This window comes from Onychostruthus taczanowskii, unplaced genomic scaffold (genome assembly GCF_017590055.1).
Source record: "Onychostruthus taczanowskii isolate IOZ18803 unplaced genomic scaffold, ASM1759005v1 scaffold54, whole genome shotgun sequence".
Lineage (NCBI taxonomy): Eukaryota > Metazoa > Chordata > Aves > Passeriformes > Passeridae > Onychostruthus > Onychostruthus taczanowskii.
The window spans coordinates 1508987-1522101 of NW_024503013.1; the positions used below are offsets into that span (position 1 = coordinate 1508987).

General features: G+C 42.6%; 1 protein-coding gene across 1 annotated transcript; it reads right to left on the bottom strand.

The window, feature by feature from the left end:
- Positions 1-1018: 1018 nt before the first annotated feature.
- On the bottom strand, positions 1019-11841 carry LOC121342548 (transmembrane 4 L6 family member 1-like). Its single transcript, XM_041417071.1, has 5 exons — positions 11661-11841; positions 8108-8173; positions 2512-2657; positions 1546-1732; positions 1019-1068 (listed from the first exon to the last, which is right to left on the bottom strand). The coding sequence occupies exons 1-5, from the start codon at positions 11829-11831 to the stop codon at positions 1048-1050; spliced, it is 591 nt and encodes a 196-aa protein (XP_041273005.1). The 5' UTR covers positions 11832-11841; the 3' UTR covers positions 1019-1047.
- Between the last annotated feature and the right edge of the window lie 1274 nt (positions 11842-13115).

Consider the following 13115-nt stretch of genomic DNA (forward strand, 5'->3'; position numbering starts at 1 on the left):
TCACTGGAATGAGGAGTTTTCTGAAACTTCCCAGTCATGGACATTAGCCCAAGATCAAGAGTCTGCTCTTCAGTGATGATGGGGAATTATGCAGTTCTCGATTGCTATTGCTGTTGCTAAAAAACTAAAGCTGATGCAATTTACTGCCTTCAGATTAAATCTTCTATTTATTACTAAGCTGCACATAATTGCTACATATATCTTTGTTTATCTTTGGTGAGTTAATTCCTTGATCCATGTGCTCTATTCTAGGGCAGCCATACAGACCTGTGTGGAAGTTATTGAAATTCTTAGGCAGTTTCATGAAGGCAAATTTGGTGGTGAAGTTCTTCACCCTTTTGTTAAACCAGACATTTCTAAAGTCTTGCTGCAAACGCTACTGTCTGTGGTGACCCTAATGCTCCTCTTAGGCTGCCACAACTCTCAGATGCTCCTGAAGAACTTATTTAGAAGTGCCCTGGGCAAGGGGATCTGGCTCCAGGGTGGCAGAAAGAGGCTGAAAACCACATTCTTCAGTTCCCTCTGCAGTGTCTCAAACACTGCTCAATACACTCTCTGCTCATCCTCATTCAAATCTCTGAGTGCCCCATTCGAAAATTAATAGGAACAGACAAGTGAGTTCGTGGTGAGATTTGGGGAGCACGGGACATTATTTACATCAGCCAGAGAGCGCCTGCTTCATGCAGCTGATCAATTAACAACAACTCCATTTCCCACACACATGAGAGGGCAAGTGGTGATCTTTTATCTTCTGTCTTGTGCTTTATACATCAGTACAGCAGTAAGGTACAGACAGATTAATGTTTTTGCCAGTTCCTGAGGTTTAGTAGGTATGTTTAGAGAGATGAAAAAGTGGAGTCTCAGACTGAAATGATCTAGCCCTTTTTCACCCTGACTTCTTTATAAAAAAATAATTTTGCCCTGTGAAACACCTGAACATTGGGGTTTTTTTTGTTGTCCCCCCATAAATAAAACAGCACAGTGCACTATCCTTCTTGTATGTGAATCGGCATTTTGGGGCTCGTCTTGGCATTCCTTGTAGGTCTTTCACATTCCAGAAATATTTGTCTGAAAGGCAATGAATGAAAGATAATTAATTAATATTTCAGGGGATATCTGACTTACTGCAAATATCTTGTACAATGAAAAAAACAATTAAAATGAAGCAATAGTGATAAATGAAACTTGGAAGAAGTTTTCTTCCATTCTGTAAAATAATAACATTACTACGTTTGACCAATTTAAAACATCTCTACTTTTTGTCTCTCACATATGCTAGGGACTTCTTTATTAAGAAGTCTTCTTAAATAGCAACAGAACCATGCAATGAGTATGTCAATATGTCATACTGCTGTTTAGAAAAATCTGAGGACCGGTTATCCCTGACTATGATGTGACAGACAAAAAGAGACTGTGCAAATGCATCTGTACTGCCCAGAGGAGCTCGTCCAGGGACTGTGCAGGTCTCTCAGCTCATGTACCATTACTAGAGCCTGAAAAATAAAACTGGAAAGAACATAAAGCACACTTTTGCTGCATACCAACCTTTCTTCTCCTCATACATGTGCCACATATGAAGCCAGTGAGTCCATTGATGACTTGAATGAAACAAAGAATAGTTTCAATCACACCGATGACCAGGAGAATAGAGAAAAGGACGATATTCCAAAGAATGATGTTTTCAGGTTGTTTACAAACACTCCATGTTGTCTGGTTAAACAAATAATTGTCTCTGTGATAGAGGAAAGTAATTGGCAAGGTATTAGAAAGTAAAAACTTGAGAATGCTTTCTCTGTTTTCTTTCTGGCATTTCATTTTCTGAACCTGGATGCACAAAGTGAGTCTCAAATGGTGCTATAATTACTCAAAGCTGGTGATTCTCCCCTGAATTCTCTTTGCAGAGAGGCAATTGATAATTAGGGAAGAGAGCCACATCCGTACTTTGCTGCATGCACAAGAATCTCCTCTTTGTTGTATGGCAAAATTATGTTAACAACTAAAGAAAAAGGTCCATAATGGTTTTAAAATGTGTCTCCACATTCTCCATTCCTGCTGTGGTATCTCAGCCCAGTCCATTCATTATCTCTAGCTCTGATTTCAAGAGCATAGTTGTCAAGGTTGACTTTAAAGATTCAGAGATTTTTGCTTTGCTTTTCAGAAGTAGGTATAGCAGGCTGAATTCTTGATAATTTAACAGATTAATGTGGCACAGTAAGCAAATATTTCCTTTTGACTCCAGTGGGAGTCACAGCTCACGGGATTTTGAAAGCGTGGTGCAAATGGCACAAGGGACTTGTGGCAAGCACAGCAGATGAATCTCAGGCAATTTGCCCAAGGATGATTCCTTGGTCAAATAAATGACCAGCTGGAACATGCTACTCAGAGAAGTGTGAGTTTAGGTGTACACAGGGTGAACCATCAGTTCATTTTGGAAAAATCCAAGTTCACTTTAAAAAGATACAGGAGGGATCAGGGAAAGCAAAATTGGAGGAGTCTGTAAGCCATACTCACTCCAGAGTGTCATTCCTGAAAGGGTAGAGGTATTCTCCATCACCTGTGTCACACAGAGGACCCCCAATCAGCCCCAACACAGAGATGACCACACAATATGCTCCTCCTGCGAATCCCATCACAGACAGGATCACTGACAGCAGCATCTGAAAGGGAGAAGACCTTCAACATAGTGTGCACAGAGGTTTGAGTAGCATGGAGAAGTCACAGTGAATGAGAAAGAATTCTCTTTCTTGTTTCTTACTTTATGCTGAAAATACTACTGCTGCCTAATTTGTGGGAATAAAAAATAGTTGACTTTTTCTGACTGTTGTAGCTGTCCTAGATGTTAAAGAACTTATTGAGTTTTACCCTTAAGCTGTCAATTATGAAAAATCTGGTGAGTTTTCTTTCAAAAGCCAGTATGAGGCCAGTCCTGGATTGATCTGTTCTGTATCATGTGCCTTGGCATTTCCAACTCTTAATCTTTCTTAGCCCTTGCACCAACAAAAAAAAAGCAAGCAACTAGTGAACCAGGTATGAAAGCAACAAAAGATATATTAATTGTTTTTGCTAATTGATGAAATGCAAAAAAACCTTTCTTTTTGCTGCTTTCCTTCATTTTGCAACACCATGACACGTGATTACCACTTCTCATGTTGAGAAATCTAGTTGTGCTTCATGTGGCAACAAACCAGCAATGACTTCAAATCATACGTAATGCACTCAGGTATTACATTGGCCACTCCCACAGAAATGTTACCTTCACTCCATTCTGGGGTAGTTTTCAAGTAATGAATGGGATGTATCCAGTTGCTGTTTGTCTATAGAAACAAAAATCCCAGGAGGGTGCGAGTGGTGGTGCATCTAAGACAGGCTTCTCAATAATCTTGTTAAGAATCACTGTTTGTGCTTGTTCACAACTCTGCCAAGTGGGGGAAGAAACTCTGGAGCAGACTGATAGACCAGGGGAAGACCTGGAGCAGGGAGAAGGCAGCAGGCCTGCCTTAAAGTCAGGGTAATGGCATGACCAAGGAAGCACTTACAAAATACTTTCATCCATGACTCAGGTTTGAAGCCAAATATCTCAAGTCTCATAATTCCCCATTGCCAGCAAATACCAGGTGAAATCCACCACCCCACAAGGCAGGTGGAAACCTTCTAGTCCCAGTTGTTCCACAGACCACTACAGTCAAATGGAAATATCCACCATCCATGCTGGAGTTTTTTGACAAAGCCGTGAAAAGGCTTCACTGTCTGAACACATTCAAGCTGGTGAAGGCAGTTTCCAGCTTACCAGCCAACTGCTTTCTGTAGGACTTGCACGATGCCGGTGTGTGAATTGGCTGATTTTGTGTATTGTTTTGCCTCTAAAGCAAGCCTTGAGTTAAAAGTTGCTGGGATTTCTCATGGGATTTTTTTAATCTTAACTGATTAACAACTCAGTCTTTTCTTGCAAAGCTGGATACTCTTTCCTTAATCTTTATCTGCATGTTGGCTGAATTGCCTCTTAGCAGAGCTCCACTGTCAGCAAAATGTAGGTAATTTAGCCTGTTGTCCTGGACCAAAACACTGTCTGGGTTGTAGCTGATGCACTGTCTCTCACAATAAGATCACCAACCGTGCCTTGTAGTGAAGGGGAGTGACTGATACTCTCTTTGAAACTCCTACCTATTCTGAATCACTTTTCCCCACTTGTTTTCTCATTTACTTCAACTATGCATTCTGCTTCTTGGTTGAAGGATCTTAATTATGTTAATAATTCATTTTAGTACAGCATAGCAGTACAGGGCATCCCACAGAGAGTTATGAAGAAAAAGTCAAATGGCCTTTTGGTATTACTGTTTTATGATAGCAGTTACTGCTAGTAGTGCTTGTCAGTGCTATCTGTGATGACTCTGTTCTGTCACATGATTGTCTCATTTGGAATCTGTTGACTGCCTGATAGCCTCAACCCAACTATTTCCCTTACTGTGTACAAGATCATCTAGACAGAGACTTTACTTGTAACTGAAAGAGGAGTCTGAAGCTGCTGCAGCTGTTAGATTGGCTCTCCTCAGCATTTTCTAGACAAGCAGGGGCATTTCCCCATTTTATCTACTGATCTGGAGACTTTTCTGGAGGCTTGCCTCATAATCTGTGCAAATCCAAGAATTTTATTAACCGTTTCATCATCTCAAGCTTTCAGCATTTTCCCTAGTTGCACTTCTCATTGAAATATTTAATTTCCTCATTTGTGTCCTTAATTGCAACAGGAGGCCTACGCTGGGACGTTTGAGTGTGTTGAAATTTGTTTCCCATGATGTTGACCTGTTCTGTACTCCTGAAGAGGTTTTGATGACCATTTTTGCTGATTTTCCCTGCTTTATTCAATCCTTTAATTGAATTGTCCCTGGTGAGCTGATGAAGACTCTTAGAATTCATTCTTTGCATGTTTGTATGAGCTACTTTGGTGAAGTTACCAAGTTCCTCCTGTCCCAGCTTGTGCTGCTCTTTAATACCCTGGTTCTTGCTCCATACACATTTCTTTCTTCTCTGTTTCTTTGTCTGGAAGTGTTTTTTGGTGTTCTTAGTTTGTTTGTTTGTTTGTTTTGTTTGTTTTTATGGAATTGTTATTCTGTCTGGTTATCTGGATATCTTTGCTTAAGTTTGTCTGGAAAGGCTGCTATGGCTATTCTTATTCTACTAGTAACTCTTAAGGAAGACTTAGAAATACTGGAGTATATGTTTGCTGATGCAATGAGAGAAGCTGTATTTTGGGTGGGTCTTTTTCCTCATCACGTCAGTGCAGTGGATGATTTCAGATGTGTACGTGCTAAGCTGCAAGACACTGAAGCTTTCTAAATCTATTACTTTCCAAATTCATTACTCCCTAATGCAGGACAAGAAGCCATTGATGTATGTTTGCAAGCAATAATTTAAAGTTGATTAATGAAAAAACTTAATGTAGCATGTAATCACTGTGAACTAGAAAACACACTGAAGTGAATAAAAAGCATGAGAAACATACTATTTTTATTACCGTTGAAGATACTTTGGCAGTGTGTAAAGGCTTTGATGAAGTCTGAAACTATTAAACCAGGAATTGGGCAAAATAAAATAGAACAGAGTCCCTGCACTGTGCAAAATGTTGTGTTTTGATTGAACAGTAAGTCTGATCAGTAATAATTCTTTAACCTTTTTTTTTTTTCCTTTTTTTACTATGACAAGCAATTCTGCAATTTGGAGTATTCAAGTGTAATTTATCATTTTATACCTAAGATTTCCAAAGCAGAAAGGTGCCCAAACTTGCCATTGGATTAACAGAGGCTCCCAAGTAGTCCCATGAGGGCTGTTTCTCTGCCAGTAGGTGGAAACCCTTAGCAGGTCCATCCAGACCTACCTCCCAAGGAGCTCTGGCACTTTGGGAGGTTGCTGAAATTGTGGATTTTTGAACCAATCCCAGGAGGCCTCTGCTCTCCAGGGCCTCACACCACACCTACCCTGCCTTGCATATACAGCCCTTATAGTCAGGATATCTGAGCACCCCTGCTCTGGATGTCTGTGCATTTTCTTCCACTCTCCACAAAGCACATTTTGCCTGAAGCTTTTTCCCTTGAAGAAACAGACCATCAGCCTTCAGATCTCCCTGCAACACTAACCTCTTTCTCAATGTTTGGAAATCACTCTTCCCCAGGAGCTGTGCAGGGTAAACTTGTTTTTAGTGTTGTTCACAGCCACTCACTCTTCGCTCATGTCCTCATCGCATCCCTACTTTGAGCCACAGACTCTTTAAAATATAGAGGATAGAGCTTCACCCTTTCCACCTCACAGAGGTGTATGACTCCAGAGGGTGTGTGCCCAAAAAGACAGCATTTTCATAGACTGTCCTCACCAAGCCTGTTTTCCAGTTTAGTTTGGGTAGCTTCATCACTTGGCCATCAGCCACTTTGTTGATATGGTTTAGTGGGCATGGTGGTATTCATTTGAAGGACATTCATTTGGACTTAATGAACTTGGAGTTTTTTTCCCAACCTTAATGATTCTGTGATTTTTCATTTTGTATTCTACAAAATATCAGTGCATGATCAAAATACTTTCTTAATAACTACTTTATTCCTCCATAACAGCAAATAAAGAAGAGGAGAACAGCTTGTAGGTAACCAATTAGTGATGGGAAGGTGCAGACAGGGTATCTGGCATTGATGTACTGCTGCTAGGAATGGCTCAGACAGTGAAAGAGGAGGGGGAGAATGGAGGATCATGGTGGGTCTGTGGATGTGGGTTGATGGATGACACTGGGCTACCACCTGTGTTCTTGGGCTGGGGAGTGAAGCCAGCCAGCCTGGGGAAGTTTGACTCTTGGCTCTGTAATATTTAGGGCTGGTATGAAGGATGGAGAAGAGACACCTGAGATGTTGTGTGAACTCAGCCCAGTTCAGCTGGATTTTCCCTTGTGACTTAACAGATTCAGTGAGCATAGGAACCACTACAGTGGCTGTATATCATCACTGCTTTCTACATCACTCAAAGTCAAGCAAAGCAGCTGGCTCAGGCACTGTTTGCAGGGTGCCTAGGATCTCACCCCAGCTCTGCAACTGGCCTGCTTGGCCATTGTCAGCATCCTGTCTGTGCATGTGACATTTGGTAAAATCAATGTAATGGCATGTCCCTTGGGATGTGCTTGCTAATGTGTGACATTCTAATAAAGAATGCTATTTTGGTATTATGAATCATGAATTAATTTAAGTCAAATGTTTTAAAGAGGCAAAAGTTTTCTCATGGATCAGACTAAATATTAATTGAAGAGTACAGAAGAGACATGCTTTATTGCATGGAATCTCTCATTCCAGGCTGCTTCTGAGAAGGATACAGACTCAAAAAAATTTTTAAGTCAGTTTATTCTTGCCAATAATGATAGCCACACAGAAGTCTGTGCCCAGGGCTTGAGGATGAATGGAGATGCCTTTATAATATGTTGCTTTATAATATTCTTAATTATCAAGAAAAACATCTCTCTGGCCTTTCTTTAGATGTCAGAGAGCCTAAATTGCATTTTCACATTTCACATGCATAATATTTGGGCACGTGTGAGCTACTGGTCAGAACTGCAGGAAGCAGTGCTGGCTCCTCAGTGCCAGATGCAGCATCTCACGCTTTTGGCATGGACATGCAAATGGGGGACGTGTGTATCCCTACAGAGAAAAGCAGGGATGAACCTGTGGAAAAGCAGATTGCCGTGGAAGGGTATAGAGGAAACAGGACTCTGTGGAAGCAGGAGGAACAGGCAACTGTCTCAGTCTTTATGATTGCCTTGAACAGGGGAAGCTGGAGCCACATTTTACTTCATGAGATGCAGTCCCCTTTGCCATCAGCGTGTGCCTGAGGTCTCCAGCACTGGCCCTGGCTGATTTCCCTCATATCAGCAGCTGCCTCATAACGTTCTTGTTGGCTAACTGAGCTCTCAGCCCCAGCCCAGGGACGCTGCAGATCAAGCTCCTCTTCTCCGTTTCCCTGACATGGCTGCTGACAGTGGTGTGACGGTTTGTCACTGCACATTTCCACCTGCTGAGCAGCCATTTAAAGAGCTATTGCACAAACTCTGCAGTGCCATTTCAACACACAAATACCCACTTACCCCACATCTGTTAGCGCAACATCCTGCTCCACCTGCTCCCAGCATCATGAATGCTGGCAAAATAACCTGTAAGAAAAGCACAGGCTGAATAAGTGTGCAGAACTTCTGCTGGGGTGGTTTTTAAATTCTAAGAGCTTGGGCATCATGTTCCTCAAATGTAAGTCACCTTCTGTCTCTTCTCTGGGAGTTACACCTGCTTGGATGTTGGTGCTGCTGAAGAGTTACCCAGAAATAAGTGTGGGATTACAGCTAGAGCTGTCTGGAAAATTGCTGGTACATCAATTCTGATTTCTCAAGCTATATGGCTTTTTTCAGGGTATAAAAAGATCCATCACAGTATTGTTGGGGTTTTTGGTTGGAAAAGGTGTGTCAGTTTTGAGAAAACTGAATTTCTGCCAAGAAAAGATACATAAGTGACTAAGAATTACAGTCAGTGTAAACCTCCTGAGCATTCTGCTCTGGATTATAATTAGGAAATCAGCCTTGAGCTTCCTGAAACAGATATGACTTTGGTTTGGGGAGGGGGTGCGGTTTGTGCTAAATTTCTGGAAAAATAACAAGATGGACTTCAGTCAATGGGGAACTTCCAGTTCACATAAGCTTTCACCATGGTAATTATCAGATGGAGCTGGACCAATACAATGCAGTCAGTAACTTGAGATATAATGCTGCCTTACAGAAACTTCTAAGAGTTAGGAAAAGATGCCTTTAATTTGGTAGCCAGAGGGCAAGAAAGCTTGGGTGGGTCTGGCTGTGCAACCAGCACACTCCCACTGCCTTGGCTCTACACACCACAGCTGGTTAAAGCATCTCAGAGAGCAGCACAAGTAAAGGCGTATTTTAAAAAGTAGGAAATGGTTACCATAAAGTTAATGAAAGAAGGAGAACCCTAATCAGTCAGTCAATAAATCAATCAATCAAACAAACAAACAAATATAAAAGACAAAAACTGTAAAAATGGCCTGACTAGATGCCGGCAAGATTTTCTCTCATGTAGGACAGGAAGAGCAGAATGTCCATGACATTCTGCCCACAGAACAAAGCCCACAGAATTTATGTGTGTAGTGTGAATATCTCTGTTGAACAGTGTGGGACATTGTTATGAAACTTGCTTAGATTTGTAGGCTCCTAAGTATTTTCCAAAGGATTTATTCTCTGTTGCCTTTTATGCACACCCTAGAGGCAACCTACAGCACCTACAGTGGTGACTGGACCACATCTGGAAGCCTGCAGAAGTAGAGCACTGAGGTTAAAAAGGTGTTCCTCTTCCTGCAAAGAAGTCTGCTCTTAAATAATCACAAATGGTCCCCAAGGCAGCCTCAGCCCCAGTGTTCTATTGTCAGGCACTCAGAAGGAGAGCTAATACCTCTGCCCATCAAACCGACACTCCTTTTCCTCCAGGGCTGTCATTTTGCTTTTGAGGTTTCCCATCTAAGTGGCAAACACATTTGTATCATCTATTAGCCTGGCTCAGGATGAAGGATTTGCTTGGCAGCTTTCTTTTTATGCAGTGCCTGATTATAAACACCTGCCTTTTGACATGGGAATGAGAATTTGCTGGGTTTGGCTGTTGTCAGTAAAACAAGAGCTGTGTGTGAGCCATGACTCAGTCAGGCATTTCCTTCTGTTGCACAGAGGCTTTCTATGAGGAAAGGCGTTACCGTGACATATAGAGTGAGTCTTACTCTCTGTACATCCTAAATATTTGAAATAAGGAAATTGAGATGGTTTCATGTCATATAATTTCCATTAGAAATTCAGCAGAGGAGGAAAGGGTAGAGCTGGCTACTCAGCCAAAGGGTGTGCTGACCATCTTGTATCAGTCTACAGATGAAGTTCCCAGGTAAAGAGAAGTTTACTGGCTCACAGAGCTAAGCCAGGCTGCTCTGAAGTTTCTCCCATGGTCTTGACTCTGGAGGCTGTGTCCTAGTTGTGGGGAGATTCTCTAAGATCAGGCAACCTGTTGGCATGACTTGCCTCAGTTTCCTTTGGGAGGAGTCCAGGTGCATGGGGGAACGTATTGCAGCTTCATCTTTCCTCACTGTAGTGTCAGGATATGGACCAGACTCCAGTCGTGGGACATCCTGTCCCTTGTTTTAACTCCTTAGGACACTGAAAAGCCAATCTTCATTTTCCCATGCTTCCAGCACCTGGAAGATGGAGCTGATGATAACGCTTTCTTTCCCCTTACCTGTGGGCATTTCTCATGCTGTTTTCTGGAAAATGTGTACACTCAACAGCATTGTTTGTGGATCAATAATTACTCTTAATGCTGTGTTTTGAAGGTCAATGCAAATTTTTCCTCTTCTCTGACTAGCTGTTCTCATTTTTGATGTATGTGGTGCTGGCCACAGGCAAGTCTGTGTGGAAGCCTTAAAAGAAGGCACGTTTTCAATGAGCCAATGACGCTCTCATGTCTTACATCTTTCCTTTCCTTTCATTGAACGCCAATGACTCCTGGGCTTGCAGTGATATGAATTTTCCACAAGGTCTCTCATGTAGTTGCACTTCTTCCTTCCACAAACTCACGCTTATGTTCAAGCTCAGCATGAGTAATAGGCCCATGTGGTAGCCACAAGAAGAAGCAGGCAAGCTGCTGGTGGGGAATAGTTTATTGAATGACCTTATGCTTCTGCTTTGGGAAATATGAGTATGAACCAGATCCACTGCAGGCTTTTCATAGACTTAAGCAGCAGCTGCATCAGAGGCTGACTGTGCATGAGATTTACTTTTTTCTAAGTTAATTATTCTTAAAGATGCATTTATTTTTTGGCCAGCTCTGTGCCAGTTTGCCATCTGCCAGTTTGCCCAGTACTGGTCATATGCATGTTACTTGCTCAGCTTTTTTACTGCACTTGGGTAGATAATTGAAAGAGCACAAAGGGAGCAGGCTTTCTGATGAACTGGAAAGATAAGTATTATCCAACGTGTTCTCTTCTAGACATGGATACTCACATAAAAGTGATCTTTCCTGAGGCCTAGAATGGAGAACCAGTTATAGAAGAGCACATTCAAACCAGATCCAACCCAAAAGAAGGTGGGTGGGAGTGCGGGAACAGGAGGCATTTAGCTTATTAAGCCATTTTGCAGCTCCACATTTGTCAAGTGTTAGCTAGGTCTCTAACACCTGCTGAAATATGTTTCAGTTTTCTCCATAATGTTTTTGTGAATTGTGTGTACATAAAATCAGTTGAAGGAGAAACATGGGGTGCAGACAATAGTGAAAACTCATCTTCTCCAGCTGACCTCAGCTTTGCTGTCACTCTTGGAGGATGAACACTCATGTAACTCTTCTCTACAGTGAGCAGTCAGGCCTAGTGCTTCTTCCTAACTTGGAGTCCTGATATTTATTTCAGGAATGTTTTGTATTTCTTTGACTAGGCACTTTTTTTGCCTTAAACGCATTTTCTCAGTTACATACACAGCTTCTCATTTAACCTGTTCACATGTTTATGCAAAACACATTTTTACGACCTTTTTTAAACAGAGATTTTCTTGGCCCCAAATTTAAAACAAAACTGAACAAAACTCACAAGAAATATTAATCTCTTACCAGTATCCCAGCTCCCAGAATGCCGTGGAAAAACCAGACCAAATCAGTTATCTCGCTGAGCTGCAGTACTTGTCCATTGGGGAAGTACAGGAGAATGTTGGAGAAAATGGCACATACTGCCAGTGGGAAGAGAGTGATCCCAATGCACTTTGAACACTTCCCCGTGCACATGGCAGCTCTCTGCTCAGGAAACATACAGGGAGGTTTGGGTTACTGCAGTGCAGCGAGCACCAGATTTCAGCAGTTTTATACCTTAATGAAAGAAGAATCAATTTTGTAGAAAGAAATGTTTCCGGTAAGACATACACAGATAAGCCTGTTCTACAGACCCTGTTCCCTTCAGAGAATTTATTTAAAATTGAATTATTCACAGCTGGGATGTTTAATTGAATTTATTTAAAATTGTAGTACTAAACCTGTGTTAGTAGGAAATTACCAGAGAATTTCATTTTAGTTGTTAATGGACAATTGTCTGTCCGTTGGGAATATCTGTAACAAAACCATGACTCCACAAAGAGATACCCTGGCTGGCAGTCAGGGCTAAGGCCTGGAGTGGAAGGGAAGGCGGATACTGTCCGGTTTAACCAAGTCCGGCTTTCAGCTGGGGGGTGGTTCCCTGTGGGACCTGCCAATCAACTAGCTAGTTTGGAAGATTGGCACCCACTTAACCAATCAGCAGGCAAGTTTTGGAGATTGACACCTAGTTAAACCACTTAGAAGAGCTGGATACGCCTCTATGAAAACACATTAAAGGATGGGCTAGAGGGGGGAAGCTCTCTTGGCCTCTGAAGAAGTAACTCGCTGGGCCTGGGCAGGCCCCGTGCAGCCGGGCCGGGCCTAACCAGGCCGGGCTCACACAGCCTGTGCAGCTGGGTTGGTGTGCTGCTTGGCTGGAATTTCTGCTGCTCCCAGGCTGTGCCACTGAGACTGTCCTGGCACTGCAGATGACCGCGCAGCCAGGACTGCTGGCCGGAGTCAGCGTGGCCAAGACAGCACCGTGCGGCCGTGGCTCTCACATAAACTTTGCTTAACTCCAGGACCAGCGCTGGGGCTGGCCCCGCAGCCAGCACTGGAGATGGCCCCAAGGCCAGGAATGGCCAGGGCCAAAAATAGGTGCTGCTGGCCCAGTCCAGGAGCAGTCGTGTGGCTGAGACTGCGTGGCTGCAGCTATCTCAGCATGATTCGCAATAGACTTGATGTGCTTAGCTGCTTTTAGCCAGCCATGCTGCTAACAGAAAGACAAAAGCAGCAGGAGCAGTTTTGTTTCTTTTTCCCATTGCCTCACATGAAGAAAAAGTGCAGGGGCGGTGCTGGCAGCCAGCATGGCTTGCACGGTGCCGGCGAGGACCACATAACCAGCAGCAAAAGACACAGCCATTCCTCAATTGCAGACATAGATGAGATCAACCTTTCAATGCTGCAAGACTATAAAAACTGTTTCAATTGATAAAGCTT